General features: G+C 55.0%; 2 protein-coding genes and 2 pseudogenes across 2 annotated transcripts in view; 3 read left to right on the top strand and 1 right to left on the bottom strand.

Moving 5' to 3' along the window:
• Positions 1–1078: 1078 nt before the first annotated feature.
• Positions 1079–2098, bottom strand: LOC102399483 (melanoma-associated antigen 10-like). The gene has a single exon (XM_006043036.4). It carries the CDS (start codon positions 2091–2093, stop codon positions 1299–1301), a length of 795 nt encoding a protein of 264 aa, XP_006043098.2. The 5' UTR covers positions 2094–2098; the 3' UTR covers positions 1079–1298.
• Positions 2099–5880: 3782 nt separating this feature from the next.
• Positions 5881–6643, top strand: LOC102399809 (annotated as a pseudogene).
• Positions 6644–10765: 4122 nt separating this feature from the next.
• LOC102399158 lies at positions 10766–13021 on the top strand (annotated as a pseudogene).
• A 3633-nt stretch (positions 13022–16654) lies between these two features.
• The window catches only part of LOC102406655 (probable histone-lysine N-methyltransferase PRDM7), a 70465-nt gene continuing 68793 nt past the window's right edge, over positions 16655–18326 (top strand). Inside the window, exon 1 of the mRNA XM_044936534.2 lies at positions 16655–16675. Within this exon, the coding sequence (XP_044792469.1) occupies positions 16655–16675 (21 nt within the window). The remainder of the gene's footprint in view (positions 16676–18326) is intronic.

Below are 18326 nucleotides of genomic sequence, written 5' to 3' on the forward strand. Positions count from 1 at the left end.
GAATCAAAGTTCCCAGGATCCAGTCACCCAGCAGGATTTCTCCACTTGGCAGCTTCTCTTCACTCATTTCATCCCTCTGAAATCTAGAGCATGTGCACAAGTGGCCAAAATAAAGTCCAGATGACCAAATAAATGGTCATTTCAATATACTTGGTAATCCACTTTCCCAGGACAGAGAGTAGAGGGCCAGCCCAGGGACTGCTGGGCCATACTTCAAAGCAACATTTGCTCTTCTCCAGGATTCCGAGCAGATGGTGGGGCAGTGGTAGAAAACATGTCCTTTGCCCCTGTGGTCAACACCAATGCAACAACAGTCAGGACCCCTTCTTTCCTGCCTGAGAAAGAGATCTCTCTGTGTTTTATCCAAGATGCAAAAGGATACCTCACAGCAATGATCTGTTTCAGACTTTCCCATCACCCCTAAGACACACTGCCTGCAAGTCTGAGGGATGCCACCATGCAGCCTCATCATGATCACCTCCCACAGAAGGAACCCAGCTTCCCAAAGCCCCCAGAATGCCCTGGCTTAGACACTGACATTCCAGCATTCCTCTAGGAGCCCGACTGCCCCACCCTGTGTTGCCTGGTTTAGTGTGACTAGGGGACTTCTCTCCACCTTCTTCGTGTGACTACGGCTCCTAGATCATCGCTCACGGTGTGGGGGGTGTCCGGCTTCTCCTACTGTCCCCACTGCTAATCCAGCCTTTCATGGAGCAGCGGCTCCATAAAGGTCTTCGGAATACACAAGCCAGTGAGCGGGGGGCTCAATTCATTATCTGCTAATTCCTTAAATAACCCAGGCAAATCCAAATGAATAAGAGATTATTTAGTTTTTGAAAATGACACCCAAGAAGGACAGAACCATGAATTCACTACAATTACTTTTATCATCTCTTCCATCATCAATATTACTGCTAAGTAAGCTCACTTTTCCACAACAGTTCTAATTCCAATTCCACTGCATCCTGTTCAGGACCACAAAATACAATGGAAGAGTTTCCGATCTCTTTTACAAAACAGCAAAACTCTTGTTCACGAACTGGGTAAGCACAAACGCACTGTGATCAGCATCATTCACGAAGCTAAGACACTGAAGTTTATTTAGCCTTCTATGAAAACAATCAAAGTTTGAAAATTTTCTAAGGAGAACTGGTGAATCTCCACGTCATTGTACAGAACAGGAATGCAAAGAAGCTGATACACTGGTTCCCCAAACTGCCCCAGGCCCTCACTTCTGAGAAGGCTGACCTCTCCCTCTTCAATCTCAGAGCAAAGGATCACCTGGATGCTGCTCTGGCTCAGGCCACCTCATCCTCCTCCCTTGCAGCCTCTGCAGACTGCAGTGGGAAGGTCCTCAAAGCCCTTTGTTTGACCCTGAGCAGAAATGCCATGACTTCCCACTTGCTGGTCTCCGCATAAGCCCGGGGACCCCACAGGAACTCATAGCGAGCGGGGTGGCTGTAAGGCACCTGCCGGTACTCCAGGTACCCCTCCTGCACCCACACGTGGGTCAGAAGCGCCCTGGGATCCCCAAAGATGCAGTGCACACTCCCGACACACACACCCAATCTGCTGAGTGCTCCCCAGACCTTCTCCTCAGGGGCACGGTCTCCATTCTGCATGATCAGGTTGAGGACCAGCACCAGGAGGCCAGCCTTGGGGATGCTCTGCCCACTGCTCAGCATTGCGTTGCAGGTGAGGCCCAGGATGGGGACCATGATGTAGATGTGCTCCCTGGGGTCCACCTCCTTCACTTCCACGCCAAAGACCAGCTGCAGGCACTGCGAGGCTTGGTTGAAGACCACCGGGAAGTATTCCTGGTTATCCCTGAGGACCTTATTCAGCATTTCCGCCTGGGAGGTCAGCTCCTTGGCTTGATACTTGAGGAGCAGGAACTTCATTAGGCTAGCTATCATCTCATTCAGTGCTTCCTGGGGCAAAGACTCCCCAGTGCCTAAGGAGGACACTGTGGGGGAGGAGGCCGAGGCGGATGCAGCCACCCCTGCCTCAGCCCCCAAGAGCTGTACATTCACTGGGCCCTGGGCCTCACCAGGGTCCTGAAAATCTTCCTTGGGCTTGCTCAGCTCACTCATCTCGACCACGAGCGCAATGCCTGGGATCAAACCACAGACAGAAGTCAGCCAGGGTGACAGATGGGGACCACAGGCCAGGCTGGGGAGAGAGGGGCTGTGAATGGCCTCAGCTGAGCACCACACCCTGGGCGGACTGACACAGGCAACCTACAGGTCTCCTCTTGAGGGGTGGGTGCTCTCAGACCTCACAGGGGCAAGCCTCAGGGGCAGCCAGTCCCCTGGCTACCGGAAGGAGGAAGTAAGGTGGCTCCGCAGGGTGCAGTCAGCACAGTCCAAGATTTCCAAGGCTGACAAGGTGGGGGATTAGGCCCTTGTGTGGTCCCTTCTGTTCTGGGGTGGGGAGCCCCTGGTGCACACTCAGGGTACCCTCCTCACCTTGACCCCCAGTACTGCCTGGACCTCCTCTGCCCTCTCTGACCTCAGGACACGAGCCGCAGCCCTCTGCCTTCGCCTCCTGGTTCCTGCAGCTCCTGTGAGAAAAAGGGAGGGAGCAGCTCGGGGGTATCCTGTGGCACTGCCCTGAGCCTTCTGTGACAGTACGAGGGGTGGACTCTGTGAGGTCTCCCCAGTTGTGTGGCGGGAGGTCCCCTCAGGGCTCCCTTGTAGTGCTCACCTTGCCCCTGGCACGACCTGGTCCCTCCCCTCTGGGGACCTGCATGGAAATTCAGAACAAGATCCCAGCCTCAACAGAAAGCGCTGAGGGGCTCCACATGCTGCCGAACCTGCCCAGGGCTTCCTGTGGGTCCTAGGCTGGGGAGATGCTCGGTCCTCAGCTCCTCCTCACGTCCTGCCTGGCCTCCCAGCACTGACCACAGGGGCGGGAGTCTGCTTAGTCCTCCCTCGGGTTTGGGGGGTTCAGCCTCTGCCGACCTGAAGCCTCTGCCCTCCACCCAAAAAAAAACCTCACCTCCCGAGGTCCCTAAGCCAGAAGTCAAGAAACTGCTCACCCCACTCTAGGCCCTCCAAGAGTCCCCACAAGGGCTAGGATCCCTGCCTCCCTGTCGGGGTCTTTCCGCCTCAGTCCATCCTCGCATGCAGCCTGGCCCTCAGGCAGGACCGGAGATTGTCCCGTCCGCCATTTTGAGACCCCACCGCTTTCACAAGATCCCCAGTCTCTCTGAGACCAGCATGTGAGAAAGGCAGACAGACAGAATGTGCTCCCAGGGCCGACTACAGGGGCGGGGATCTGTGGGGTTCCGTGGGTCCTCATGCAGGGTCCCCTCAGTCCTCCTTCAGGCACCTCACCTGCCTCCAGCCAGGACCTGGGATTCTCGCCTCTCCCCAGCTGAAGCCCCGCCCCTTATACCAGGGCCCCAGTCTCTCCAAGACCCGGATGTCAGGAAGTCAGACCATGCCAGCTGCGCTCATCCTACCCCCAGAGTTGCCCTGGACTGACGGCAGAGATGAGCTTCTCTGAGGTGTCCTCTGGAGTTCAGGGTCCTCTAGTTCCTCCTCAGGGTCCTCAACCTGACACCCCACCGGACCTTGGAATCGGACCACCTAAGGCCCGGCCCCATATGCAAGGTCCCCAGTCTGAGATCCGGACGTCAGGCCCCCTACCAGGTCTCCAGTCTGAGATCCAGATATGAGGAAGTGAAACCCCGCACGTTGGGCTCATCCTACCCCAGGGCTGCCAAGGACCAGCGGCAGCTACAGGCTTCTCTGAGGTCTCCTCTGATTGGGGTCCAGAGCCCGCTCAGTCCTCCCTCAGGGTCCTCAACTTGAAACTCTGGAGGAGCCGGGCTTCTTCCCTCTGCTCACCTGAGGCCACGCCCCCTTTCCCAGGTCCCCAGTTTCTCTGAGACCTGGATGTCAGGAAATGCAACATGTGCTCATCCACCCTCTGTGCTCCCTGAGCCTTGATGTGAGGGTCCCGCCTCTGGTCAACACAAAGGGCATACCCAGATCTGCCAGGGCTCAAGATGCGGTCCCTGAGGGATGATAAAAGGTAACCCCACTGATCCCTGCCCCTGCTGTCAGCCCTGGACCACCCTGGTGGTGGGATGAGCACTTGGCAGCCTGTTCTGACTTCCACATCTGCGTCTCAGAGACATTAGGCAACTGTTAGAAGGGGCAGGGCCTCAGATGGGCAGGTGGGAAGATCTTAGTTCTTTTGAGGGTCAAGGTGAGGACACTGAGGGAGGACTCAGGGGACGCTGAACCCCAGAGCAGAGTGGGCTCTGGGAGGACATAAGGCAGATGAACCATGCTGCATTTCCTGACATCCGGGTGTCAGAGAGACTGGGGACCTGGTATAGGGGGCTGACTTCCTGACATCCAGGTCTCAGAGAAACTGGGGTCCTGACATAAGGGATGGGGCATGAGTGGGGAGAGGAGAGAATCCAAAGTCCTACACAGAGACAAGTTGTGGTTCTTGAGGGACGGCTGAAGGGACCCCAAGTGAAGACTCTAGGGACCCCAAGGTAAGACTGATAGAACCCCACAGATCTCAGCCCCTGTCATCGGCCCTGGGAGCCCTAGGGGTGAGAAGAGCACACTAGGTCTGTCCTGTCTTCCTGAGATCCAGGTCTGTGAGAGTGGGGACCTGGTGTGAGGAGCAGGGACCTCTTCCCACCTTTCCTGGTGGGGAGAGGACAGAGCCTAGGTCCACCGGAAGTCAAGGTGAACACCCTGAGTGAGGACTGAGGGTAGTCAGATCTCAGACCAGAGGGGACCCTGGTAGTCCCCAGGCAGGACGACCTCGTGCTGCATTGCCTGACATCCCTGTCAGAGAGACAGGTGAAAGCAGCAGAGCCTCCAGATTGCAGACAGGACACTTGCATGTCTTGCCTGGAGTACAGGCTCCATGCGAGGAGGGACCGAGGCAGTTAGACCCCAACAGGGAGGGATCTTGGCCCTTGCAGGAGGGTCTTGGAGGGCCCAGAGCAGGGTGAGCAGGGTGAGCAGTTTCTTGACATCTGGCCTAGGGACCTTGTGAGGTGAGGTTTTTCGGGTGGAGTGTGGATGGCTTCAGGTTAACAGAGGCTGGACACACCAACCCCGATGGAGGAATAAGCAGACCCCCGCCCCTGTGGTCAGTGCTGGGAGGCCAGGCAGGACATGAGGAGGAGTTGAGGACCAAGCATCTCCCCAGCCTAGGACCTGTGGGATTCCCTGGGCAGGTGCGGCCTCATGTGGGGCCCCTCAGCAGTTTTTGTTCAGGCTAGGGTCTTGTTCTGAGTTTCCTTGCAGGTCCCCAGGGGGTAGGGACCAGGTTGTACCAGGGGAAAGGTGAGCACTGCAAGGGAGCCCTGAGGGGACCTCCCACCACACAAAACTGAGGGGACCTCACAGAGTCCACTGCTCGTACCGTCAGAGAAGGCTCAGGGCTGTGCCACAGGATACCCCTAGCTGCCTCCTCTCTTTCTCTCACAGGAGCTCCAGGAACCAGGAGGCGAAAGCAGAGGTCTGAGGGCCATGTCCTGAGGTCAGAGAGCAGAGGTGGTCCAGGCAGTACCAGGAGTCAAGGTGAGGAGGGTGCCCTGAGTAGAAATCTTGGACTGTGCTGACTGAACCCTGGGGAGACACCTCACTTCCTTCTTCAGGTAGCCAGGGGACTGGATGCCCCGGAGGCCTGCCCCTGTGAAGTCTGAGAGCACCTTTCAAGAGGAGATGTGTAAGTGGCCTGTGGCCATCCAGGGTGTGGTTTTCAGCTGAGGCTGTTCACAGCCCCTCTCCACCATCCAGGCCCGTGGTCCCCATATGTCCCCATCTGGCCCCCCCCCACCCCCACCTCACTCCTGCCTCAGGCTGTGGTTTGATCCCAGGCATCGCACTCATGGTCGAGATGAGTGAGCTGAGCAAGCCCGAGGAAGAACTTAGGACCCAGGCCCAGGGCCCAGTGGAGGCTCAGCTCTTGGGGCCTGAGGCAGGGGAGACTGCATCTGCCCCCACCCCCACCAGTCTCTGCCCTTGCCCCTGGTAGCTCTGAATGAGATGGTGGCTAACCTGGTTAAGTTCCTGCTGCTCAAGTATCCCGCCAAGGAGCTGACCTCCCAGGTGGAAATGCTAAAAAAGGCCCTCAGGGATAACCAGGAGCACTTTCCGGTAGTCTTCAGCCAAGCCTCACAGTGCCTGCAGCTGGTCTGTGGTATGGAGGTGAAGAAGGTGGAACCCAGGGAGCACATCTACATCATGGTCCCCACCATGGGCCTCACCTATGATGTGATGCTGAACAGTGGGCAGGGCCTGCCCAGGGCCGGCCTCCTGGTGCTGGTCCTCAGCCTCATCATGTGGAATGCAGACCATGCCCCTGAGGAGAAGATCTGGGGAGCACTCAGCAGGATGGGGGTGTGTGTCGAGAGTGAGCACTGCAACTTTGGGGAGCCCAGGGAGCTGCTTACCCACACGTGGGTGCAGGAGGGGTACCTGGCGTACCGGCAGGTGCCTGACAGCCACCCTGCCCGCTCTGAGTTCCTGTGGGTTCCCCAGGCCTATGCAGAGACCAGCAAGTGGGAAGTCATGGCATTTCTGCTCAGGGTCAAAGGGCTTCGAGGGCCTTCCCACCCCTGTCTACAGAGGCTGCAAGGGAGGAGGACGAGGCGGCCTGAGCCAGAGCAGCATCCAGGTGATCCTTCCCTCTGTGATTGAAGAGGGAGAGATCAGCCTTCTCAGAAGTGCTGGCCCAGGCCAGTTGGGGAAACTGGTGTATAGCATCCTTGGGTTCCTGTTCTCTATGATGACATGGGGATTCATCTGTTTTCTTTAGAGAACTTTCAAACTTTGATTATTTTCGTAGAAGGCTAAATAGACTTCAGTGTCTTAACTTAGTGAATGATGTTGATCACAGTGTGCGTGTACTTACCCAGTTCAAGAACAAGAGCTTCACTGTTTTGTAAAAGAGACTGAAGACTCTTCCATTGTGTTTTGTGGTCCTGAACAGGATGCAATGGAATTGGAATTGGAACTGTTGTGGAAAAGTGAGCTTACTTAGCCGTAATATTGATGCGGGAAGAATTAGATGATAAAAGTAATTGTAGTGAATTCATGGTTCTGTCCTTCTTGTGTGTCATTTTCTAAAACTAAATTATCTCTGTTTATTTGGATTTGCCTGGGTTATTTTAGGAAGTAGCAGATAATTAATTGAGCCCCCTGCTCACTGGCTCATGTATTCCAAAGACTTTTATGGAGCCTCTGCTCTGTGAAATGCTGTGTTAGCAGTGGGGACACTAGGAGAAGCAGGACACCCCCACACTAGAGTGACGGTCTAGGAGCTGCAGTCACATGAGGAAGGTGGAAAGACATCCCCTAGTTGCAATGAACAATGCAACCCAGGGCAGGGTGGTGGGGTTACAGGAGGAGTGTTGGGGTGTCGGTGCCTGAGCCAGGGTGGTTTGGAGCTTGGGAAAGCTGGGTTCCTTCTGTGGGAGGTGATTGTGATGAGGCTGGGTGGTGGCAGCTCTCAGACTTGCAGACAATGTGTCTGGGGGGTGACGGGAAATTCTCAAATGGATCATTGCTGTGAGGTGTCCTTTTGCATCTTGGATAAAGTCCAGAGAGATCTCTTTCTTGGGCAGGAAGGGAGGGGCCCTGGCTCTTGTCGCATTGCTGTTGATCACAGGGGCAAATGAGGTGTTTTCATACCCCACGCTGCTACTACTGCTGCTAAGTTGCCTCAGTCGTGTCTAACTCTGTGCGACCCCATAGACGGCAGCCCACCAGGCTCCCCTGTCCCTGGGATTCTCCAGGCAAGAACACTGGAGTGGGTTGCCATTTCCTTCTCCAATGGGTGAAAGTGAAAAGTGAAAGTGAAGTCGCTCAGTCGTATCCGACTCTTAGCGACCCCATGGACTGCAGCCTGCCAGGCTCCTCCATCCATGGGATTTTCCAGGCAAGAATACTGGAGTGGGGTGCCATTGCCTTCTCTATCTGCTAGGAATTCTGCAGAACTTGGTCACACTCCCTTGAAGTGGTGCCCAAGAAATCACCCTCTTTTTCCTGGTCCAGGGGATTCGGATCATAAGGTGTTAATTAGCTTTAAATTATCTTGATTGTACTTGGCCATCATAATCAATGAATCGACCTTTGTTGGGGCTGCAATGAAGGAAAGTAATGGTTTGGTTGGAAGACCAGCTGAGGCAGAGGCAAAGACTGGTTCTTGCTTCTATTTCCTATAGCAGCTTGAGTCCTGGTGGTACACTCCTCCACACCCAAATTTAACAGGTCCTCTAACTGGAAATGGGGCTTAACAGGTAGCTAAAATGATGAAGAATCTGTTTGCATTGTGGGAGACCCAGGTTCGATTCCTGGGTCAGGAAGATTGCCTAGAGAAGGGCATGGCAACCCACTCCAGTATTCTTGCCTGGAGAATTCCATGGACAGAGGAGACTGGCAGGCTACAGACCACGGAATTGCAAAGAGTCAGACATGACTGAGTGACAAACACTATGGTCCACTATGGTCTAAGTAGAAAAGTTTCTTAGTTTTATTTATGAAACATCCTGTTTGGCTGATTAGCTATTCCACATCCTATTGAGGGTCCTATTCTCTGACATGCCTGGACCACAAAGCAGCCAACCCCATCCCACAGTGGAGAGTGGAGGAGTGTCTGGGGGCAGCAGTGTGCGAGATTCCTGTCCTTTCATCACAGTGCCAACAGCCGCCAGGCCCTGCGAGCTCTGTACTGTCCCTCAGGCCCATCCTGCAACCCAACACATGGGGCTCCTCACACCCGCTTGCCTCCCAGATGAAGAACTGAGGCCATGGGGCTTGGGCATCTTCCCAAAACCACCTGCTAGTGAGGGCCAGCGTGGGCTTAGAGCCCTGGTCTCAATTCCTCTGGAGCCCCGGCCCTCCCCGCCCAGCCCAGGCAGTGGCCCATCCTTCCGACATCTCATGCCTTCCTCTTAGTGCTACACGATGTCTCTGGGGTGACAAAAAGCAGGCTGGCAGAAGGAAGGGGACAAGGTGAATCAGAAGCACTGTGGGCTGCTCTGTGCTTTGCTGAGAACTGACTCTGCCGGAGGCCGGTGTCTCTGTCCAGTCCAAGTATCTCCCAAGTGAGGGCAGTGCCCTGTCCTTGCTGCTGCCATGGGGCCTCCTGCCCAACTGAACCTGCCAGGCTGACCAGCTTCTCACTGAGCAGGAGGGAGGAGGGCCTGACTGTATGGTCCCAGTACCCACTGGGATAAGGCTCCTATAGGAGCCTCCTCCGATATGGGAGGAAAGGTAACACAGGCAGACCCCCGAGGCTCCAGGTCTCTCCAGCTGCAGTGAGGGAGGGGAGCAGCTGGAGGGCCTCTGCACTGCAGACACAGGGGCGGGGATGCCAAGCACAGGGGCAGGAGAGCTAGGCTGAGAAGGGCAGGCCTGTGATGTCATGAGAGCTTGTGTGTGCACAATACATGTGTCCTGAGCACCAGCTGATGAAGACTCCTTGGTGCCATGTGAACCCACTGCCAGGCCCCAGGTGGTGCCTGGAGGATGGGGACCAGAAAACACAGCTCCCTCAGGACCCAGGGGTCGAGGAGGGGCCCCGAGTGGGGGTGGGTGGGGGCAGGAAAGGCCACCTAGCCAGGCTGCCCACAGATACCAGTCTCTGGTCCCCTTCAGAGGAATGACCAGAGGTCTCCACCGACAATCACAGCCTCCAGGGTCATGTTCCAGTCAGATGAACCGACCTGAAGGAATGCCTTGTCAACCTGTTTAGGAGTGCAAAGGCAAGGGAGGAAGCCCAAGTCGAGGCCTGCAAGCTCCATTCTGGCCACCAGTCCTCAGGCTGAAATGCCCTGGGAGAGCCTCTTCCATACCCTCTTAGCTCTCCCCTTTCAGACACCAGGCTGTGGCCCTCACACAGGGCAAATGACCCTGCTGAGTGGCAGAACTAGGGAGACACTGTCCTTAGGGGGACAGTGCCCTAGGGTCCTCACACATGGGCCTTTCCAAGGTGTTGGTCTGTCCCCTACATGGTGATTTTGAAGAACAGTGGCCCACAAAGGTCAGAGAACACACATCTCCAAACCCACTGCCCTATCGTCCATGTGCTGTGAAGACAGGTGACTCTCACTTGGGTTTCGTCCAGTCCCACACCCAGACTCTCATCCATTTTCAAGTATAGGTAGACGGGGGCGTTCTTTGGTCACATCTAGCTCAACAACTCAAGAACTGTCCCTGGGAGTGAGTGTGTATAAAGGAGACCCCTTGAAAAGCACCTAACCTGTGAGCCAACAAAATCATTCAATGTACCAGCCATCTGGGTAAGGGAGAACAGGTCCACAGTGGTGGTGGGGGCAGGGGCAGGGGCAGGGGTGGAGAAGATCAGAGCTGGCCTCAGAGAGGACCGGTGAAATGCTTGTTTTCAACAGAACAGGCTGTACCTTAAGCCCCCAGTCAAGTCCTTCAAAGGGCATGTACCCATGGGACACCCAAGTTGGATGTGGGAGGCCAGGACTGGGGATAGCAGAAGCCAAACCACCCCAGTTATGAAAGGAAACAGGGATTTCGAGTCAGCCTCCAGGGAGTCTAAATCCCAGAGTCTGAGACTCTGGGAAGGGGGCAGGGAAAGCACACACCCAGGTGTTCCCAAGGTGAGCCATGAGAGCGGTCTTTATAGGAAGAAATGGAAACTGAAGGCAACAACCTGTAGTGTTCAGTGGGAATGACGTCTGGGGGTAGGCAGAACTCAGGAGGCTGCGAGTTCAGCAGAGCACCTGGCTGTGCCCTTACACGGCGTCATGTGGAGTCTGTGTCTCAGGTGCTTGGGGAACAGTCAAGTGGAATGTGAGGTCACTCCCACTGTGCTCAAGCACAGCCCTATTCTGGGGAGGGCTCGACCTGGGGGATGCTGGGGACAGGACAACAGGACTCTGACTTTGGGGCCATCTGAGCAGGACCTACCTACGGCAGCACCAGTTGGAAGAGACCAAAGCCAGAAGAGGGGCAAGGAGACGGGGATGGGGGTTGGGGGTGGGGTGTGACCAACAACTCAGGCTAGGCCATCCAGCCCACTACGGACCTGGTCTTCTGGGAGGGACAGTCGCCAGGAGCCCATCTGACCCCTGGGGTCTCTCTCAGTGGAAGCTGAACCAGGGCTCACCAGGGTCTGGCCCTTTAGCAGAAGCCAGCCACAGGCCTGCCCATTGGTAGGGAGGGAGGTGGAGCCAGGGGCACGTTTGTCAACCCATCCAGGGCCTGGCCCCCTGAAACAAGGTGCCTGGTAGCAGATGAGAGCTTTTGCAGGCAACCTGAAACATGTTTTTCTGTACTTTCAGACAAGAAACAAGCTGGGAACCCCATCCCTGTCCACATCCCCCCTCCCCCACACTGGGTGCAGGGCTGCCTCTCCACATCACCTCTGTGACATCATGAAACAATTAAGGGAGCTGACAACTTAATTGGCTGCCAGATTCTAGAATCTCCAGAGAGTATTTATGGGGCCCCCCGACCCTGGTATGAGGCCCTTCTGCCCTGAGCATTCACTGCTTGGGTACAGAATGCCCCTGAGCTAGACTGGCTCCATGGCTAGTCGGAGTTCCAACGAGGCACACAGCCCCACTGGCCCCATCAACTGATGGGGAGCCTGCAACAGGAGACACACACCCCCATTCTTCCCCGATGCAAATGTGTATTCAGAGGAGGTTTTGGCAAAGCAGGGTGGCCAACCTGAGAGCCTAGATCTGGGCTCCCAAGACAACCTGCCCCTCCACAGGGCCCAAACTCAGAAATAGCCAACAAGGAAGAGAACAACCCCGTCCTCAGGCTGTCCTTCCCCAGGAAGCTCTGGATAATCATGGAGGATGCGGCCTTCACCTCTGTGCACTGGAACAACAAGGGAGACACAGTGGTCATCAAGGCAGATCTCTTCCAGACAGAGGTCCTCCAGGGCAGAGGTGTGGGCAGGATCTTTGAGACAGACAGCATCCAGAGTCTCATCTGTGAACTGGACCTATATGAGTTCAGTAAAATCCATCCTTTGGGTAGCTCTGAGGGGAAAAAGAGGATGATGGTAAAGAAGAAAGCCCTTCCAGGGAGACTAGAGTAGACGAGCTGAGTGTGGGATGGCTTTCATTTCCCAGGAGAACTGTTTTCTCATGAGAGGGTGGTTAAGGAAAGAGAAGAAAGCAGGGCCTTTCATGTTCCACAAATCCCCTTAGACAGGATCCACATGGGTGACTCCAGATCCTGAGAGGCCACTTGATGTCAGGGACCACCAGTAACACCTCAAGCGAGACCGACCCCAGGGGAGCTCTAGGGAGCACATTCTCTAGGACCTCATAACCTGCCAGGAATGAAGAGACCTTATCTCCCTCCTTAGGGAAGGCCAGGACTGTGGTGGGGAGGAGGGCAGCAAGGAATGGCTATTCTTCTCCACAATGGCTAAAGTAATCCATGTCCTTTCAGATCTATCACAGCTCCAACTTTCAGAGAGACAAGCCTCTCTTCCTGCAGAACATCCGGACAAAAGGCAACCCCATAACAGCTGCTCAGCCCGCCGCTGGCACAACAATAACTCCAAAGAGAAAGAAGTGAGCGTTGACGACCAGACACTCTCCTCGATTCCATCACAACGAGTCCACCCAAGAGGCTGACAAGAAGGCCCAGAAGGGAGCCCCAACTGCTCACGGAACCCACGGCCAGCACTCTTTTGTGTTCTGTGGCCTCTGGTTTATGGGCAGTGTAGCCGTGCAGGCCGGGCAAACCTTCTTCCCAGAGAACAGGGAAGCCCCAGTGGAGAGGGTACATCCAGCAATGCCACGTCTGTACCCCCAGCTACTGCTGGAAGGGACACCACTGGGGAACTGTCCGAGAGCCCCCCAGAGTACCCAGGTTATGATTCAGTGATGATTATGTACAGCACCTATTATTCCATCGTGAAGGCGGCCATTTCACTTGTGCCCCCAAACGAGGCTTCTGAGGTGGAAGAGGAGCAGGAGTCCTCAGATTACAAGCATGCCCTCTGTGAGCAGTTCAAGGACAACCCCAGTCCCTGAGCTGCCAGGTCCCCAGGGACACTCAAAAGCACTCTCTTGTAATCAAAAATCTATTTCTGGCTCTAATAAAGTAAAGCAAAACTTCACTGGAGTAAATAAAGAATTGAACAAGAACTTTGAGTCTGTGTTCTTTCTATCTGTCCATGCTATTCACACACGGCACTGGATGAGCCACATGAGGCTGGAAGCCCACGCCCCAGGAAAGCTTCGGATCAGTCCTCATGGTCCATTTTCATCTGAAGCAGCAGCATTTCATACGCTCGGCCAAGGGTCTGACCCACAAGCTGAGCGCTGAGGCGAACCCAGGACGGACTGGTCCCTGTGCCTTGCCTGCCACTCAGCAGATAGCCCAGCCGGGCTCCTGACCTTGAGTCATGTCACCTTCCATGAGTCATGCACCCTGAAGCAGAAGGGGCTGCTCCTGGGTCCCCCGATGATGCCATAAGTTTCTGATCAGTAGCTGAGAGTCTCCAGCTCCCAACCCAGGGGCCTCCCCAAGAGGCCTACTGGAAAGTAAGGTGACCCCACCGGCCAAAGGCCTTGCAAACACATGACCCCAAATCCAAAGACAAGTACAAGGTTTCCACAAGGTGAACACTAGCCCTTGTCGTTCTGAGCTCACAGCTGTATTTAAGAGGCTGTCTTTGGATGTGAAATAGCCAGGCGCCGGGTCCAACACACACACTTTGTGAGCCAAGGGACACTTTCCAGCAGGGCAAGGGTCACATTCAAGGACAAACCACGGCCTGCTTCTGGGCCTGCGGGCCTGTCCACGTGCCGGAGGCCTTGCAGGCTGCTGATGCTCAGTCCAGCCCCTGGCCCTCCCCCATCACCCACCGGACACTGTTCCAACATTGGGGAGTTTGGACCAGAACATAGAGGAAAAAGCACTAATCGGTTTCTTAACAACACATTCACAACCACCCAGACCCAGTAGGGCCGAAGCAAGTGGCAATGCCACTTTTTCGTAAAGGTCAAAGTCCCAGAGACTCTCGCTGAGTCCAGAGCAGCAACACACAATGGCAGTCTTGGGCCCGGCCCTGCACCAAGTGGGCAGCCCACCGCCAGGCAGGGCCAATTCAGACTGAACCAGGAGAGCATGTCCAGGGCACAGCGGCAACTGGGCAGTGTCACCATGAGCTGGTCTCTCAGTCACCTTCCACTTGAGAGCCTAGTCTGGACAGGCCTTCTGCCCAAAGAGAATCAGGTGCTCGAAGATGTCCACCTGGAAGATGTCCTTCCCGGCCCTCCCTGGGGCAGGCTGCACCAGCCAGTGGGGGTTGGCAAGTGCAGTCAGTACTTCTGTTGCAGGTCAGGCAGCAGGGCTTGATTCTCCAGCTCCTCCACCTCGTCTGGACCTAGGTTTTCTGGGCACAGAAAAGTGACCCCAATGTCCACGAGATCTGCGTGCAAAGACAGGACACAGAAGGAGAACAAGGTGATTCCAAGTCACACCTGCTAGAGACTAAGACCGCATTACAGAAGGGAACCTGGGTGAACTGGATCCTCTGAGCATTTCAGCGGGCTTACCTCGGCAAAGGGAATTCAGGGCGAGGCCAAGCGAGGGAGGGAGCAAAATGAAAGGGAGAGGCCTGGTGCTCCAGGAACGCACCAGGCCACAGGCAGCTCTCAGTCTGCCCACTGCAGGCTGCAGGGGCAGAGCAGGAGGGCCCAAGCGGGGAGCCTGTGGACATCAGGTCCCCAAGTGATTCACCAGCAGACAGGTGTTGCTGTGGGGCCTCACCTCTGGGGAGTCAGGGGATCTGCTCTGGCTCTGCCTCAGGCAGTGGGGATGGGGAACCCAGGCTGGGTGCTGCTGTGGTGCCTCTCACATTCTCTGCCAGGCACACACATGCACATATGTACATGCACAGAGACAAGTGCCACATGCAGACCTGGATCTGGGCGGGGCTCATCCACTGGAGCTCTCTGCTCCAGCAGCTCCCATCAGGCCACATCCTCCCAGTCTGGTGCCCGATGTGGATGGCCAGGATACAGTGCCAGGTCTGCACAGCATGGGCCGCCACCACGTTTCCAGGTTCTTGACACCATTTAAGAAGAAACCTGGATAAGGCTTTCAGAAGGACAGACAGCTAAACTTCATCTCCAAGGGCTCCTAGGGCCTCACGTGGCTGTGGAAACACAGATCCACAAAGGCCAGGAGCCTGACACAGCGGCCTCCAAGCTCACAGCTCTGGGCCGGACATCAGCCCCACGTGTCCAAGCATCCTCCAAGCTTGCTGACACAGAGGGGAGGGTCACAGAGGGCTGGCTCCTTCCATACATCTCCACACTGTCTGTAGACAGGGGTTGGCGAGTCAGAGGACCCGCCCATCACATGCAGTCTGTGGGGAGGTCAGGAAGGAGGGTGGGACAGCAGGAGAGAGGCATGAGGTGAGTTTGAGGACAGGGGAGTCGAAACCCTGGGAGCACTCAGAAGGGAGGGTGGGTCCCCTGGCTTCACAGCCCAGTGGCTGGGCTCTGGTCCTCTCCCAGCACAGACAGGCACAGTCCTGGGCTTGGTTTCCCCAAGCCCTGGGCCCCACCCCAACCCTCAGCTCCCTGGCCCCATCACTGCCCATGCTCTGCAGATCCTCCATCTTAGCCCAGGGATGCTGAGCACAGATCTGTGCTAACCAATCAGGCCTTGACCCTGGGGCTGCCCTGGACCTCAGACGCCCTGCCAGGTGTCTTCCCCAGGTGTCTTCACCTTTGGGAGCCACCTTCCTCCCAGCCCTTCCCACACCATGGCCTCCACTGTCAGCAGATGCACTGGCCCCTGCCCAGAGCCTAGAGAAAGAACAGAGAGCAGAAACAACTGGGACAGACATGTCCTTGCCAGGCCTGGGATGGCACCACACAAGGATCACAGAAGCCTGGGATGGCACCACACAAGGATCACAGAATTCAAACCTCAAAAAACCCGCTAGGTTACTGTCACCTCGTTCAACTGCTGAGGAGGAGCCGAGGGATAGAGAGATAGCCCATGACTGTAGGGGCATGACCACGTGCACCTCCATTCTCACTTCTTTCCTTGTACCTGGTTGGGGTTCCTTGTTTACTGGAGGAGGGTGGAGGCAGAGGAGCAGAGCTGCGGTCCTGAACCTCAGCAGCATCTCAGCACCTTTCAGGGAGCCTCCGTTTCCATGTGTCTGTGAGGACGGGGACAAAGTCCCAGAGGCACCCAGCTAAGGGCCTTCCAGGCCTTTCTTTCCCCAAACACAGCAGAGCCACAGTTCTCGCAGGCCCACAAGGCCCCACCTGATCTGGCTCCTACCCTAGTGGCCTGCTCTCTTCAGCACTGGATTCACCCCGGTAGCTATGAAGGCCATCCTTCCATCCTTAGAACATTCCAGTGTGTTCCTACCTCAGCGCCTTTGTAGGGTGTGAGGAGTCACATTGCGTCCCCTCAGTCAGGTGCTGGAGCCTCAATCCCCTGTACCTCGCCAGACCTTACAGACAAAGGAAAGGTCTTCTTAGAGCTGACGGTGGTCAAGTGAGCTCATTAGGATGGAACCTCCTCTAACAGGACGGCTGTCTCCATACAAAGGACACATTTAGAGACAGACAAACACAGAGGAGAACTCCGGGCGAGGAGGAAGGCAGAGCTCTCCAAGCCCAGACATGCCCACCATGGCCAGCAAAGCCCCAGAAGTGAGGGGGGAGATATGGGACAGACTCTCCACATCTGTCATGAGAACCAACGTCAGTCGACACCTTGACCTCAGTTGCTGGCCTCCTGAACCAATGCAGTTTGTAGTTTGAGCCACCCAGCCTGTATGACCCTGACACAAAACCCCTTCTCCAAAGAAGACTCATTCTTCAAAGATGACATAGATGTCCAACAGACACATGAAAAGAAGCTCAACATATAGTCCTAATTATTAGACTAATACAAATCAACACTCCACTGAAGTATCGCCTTACACTGGTCAGAATGGCCATCATCAATAAAACCTGTGAAGAATAAATGCTGGAGAGGGTGCAGAGAAAAGGGAACCCTTGTACATTGTTGGTGAAATGTAAATGGGTACAGTCAATAGGGAGAACAGTATGGAGGATCCTTAAACAACTACAAACAGAACTACCAGATGATCCAGCAATCCCACTCCTAAATATATACCTGGAAAAGACAGAAACTCTAATAGGAAAAGATACATGCACCACAATGTTCATTGCAGCACTATTTACAGCAGACAAGATATGGAAGAAACCCAAATATCCATCAACGGATGATTGGATAAAGAAGATGTAAGGTTTGTGCATGCACACACACACACACATACGCACACACGCACACGCACACATGCACACATGCACAGGAATACAGCTCAGCCATGAAAAATAATGAAGTAATACCATCTGTGGCAACACAGATGGACCTAGATTATCATATTAAGAGAAGGAAGTCAGAAAGAGAAAGACAAATATTCTATGGTATCACTTATATGTGGAATCTAAAAAGATGATACAAATGAAATTATTTACAAAGCAGAAACAGACTCAGAGAACAAATTTATGGTTACCAAAGAGGAAAAGCAGGGGAAGGGATAAATTAGGAGTTTGAGAGTAACAGATACACATGACTATGTATAAAATAGGACTACTGTGGTGCTGGGGAAGACCCTTGAGAGTCCCTTGGACAGCAAGGAGATCAGCCAGTTCATCCTACAGGAAATCAACCCTGAATATGCATTGGAAGGACTGATGCTAAAGGTGATGGGAAGAGCTGACTCACCTGGGCTCTGTCCTCTCCACACCTGAGTCTCTTCTCCTCACATCAGGTCCCCATCCCACATCTCAGATACTGGGATGTCAGGAAGTCAGGACAGGCCTAGTGTGCTCTTCTCACCCCAGGGGCTCCCAGGGCCAATGACAGGGGCACGAACCTGGGATCCCTTCAGTCCTCCTCAGGGACCTCACTTTGTATCTGGGTAGGACTTCTGATTCTCTCTCCTCCCCCACTAAGCCCCCAGCCCTGGTCTCTCTGAGACCCAGATGTCAGGAAGTCTGCTCCCTATACCAGGACCCCATTCTGAACCCTGTATGTTAAGAAGGCAGCCCCCTATACCAGGTCCCCAGTCTCTCTGAACCCTGCTGCTGCTGTTGCTGCTGCTGCTGCTAAGTTGCTTCAGTCGTGTCCGACTCTGTGCAACCCCATAAACAGAAGCCCACAAGGCTCCCCCGTCCCTGGGATTCTCCAGGTAAGAACACTGGAGTGGGTTGCCATTTCCTTGTCCAATGCATGAAACTGGAAAGTGAAAGTGAAGTCGTTCAGTCGTGTCCCACTCTTACTGACCCATGG

Source organism: Bubalus bubalis, chromosome X (genome assembly GCF_019923935.1).
Source record: "Bubalus bubalis isolate 160015118507 breed Murrah chromosome X, NDDB_SH_1, whole genome shotgun sequence".
Taxonomy (NCBI): domain Eukaryota; kingdom Metazoa; phylum Chordata; class Mammalia; order Artiodactyla; family Bovidae; genus Bubalus; species Bubalus bubalis.

Excerpts from the sequence above, each read along its gene's own strand:
- LOC102399483 (XM_006043036.4), bottom strand. The coding sequence starts at position 2,093 with ATGAGTGAGCTGAGCAAGCCCAAGGAAGATTTTCAGGACCCTGGTGAG.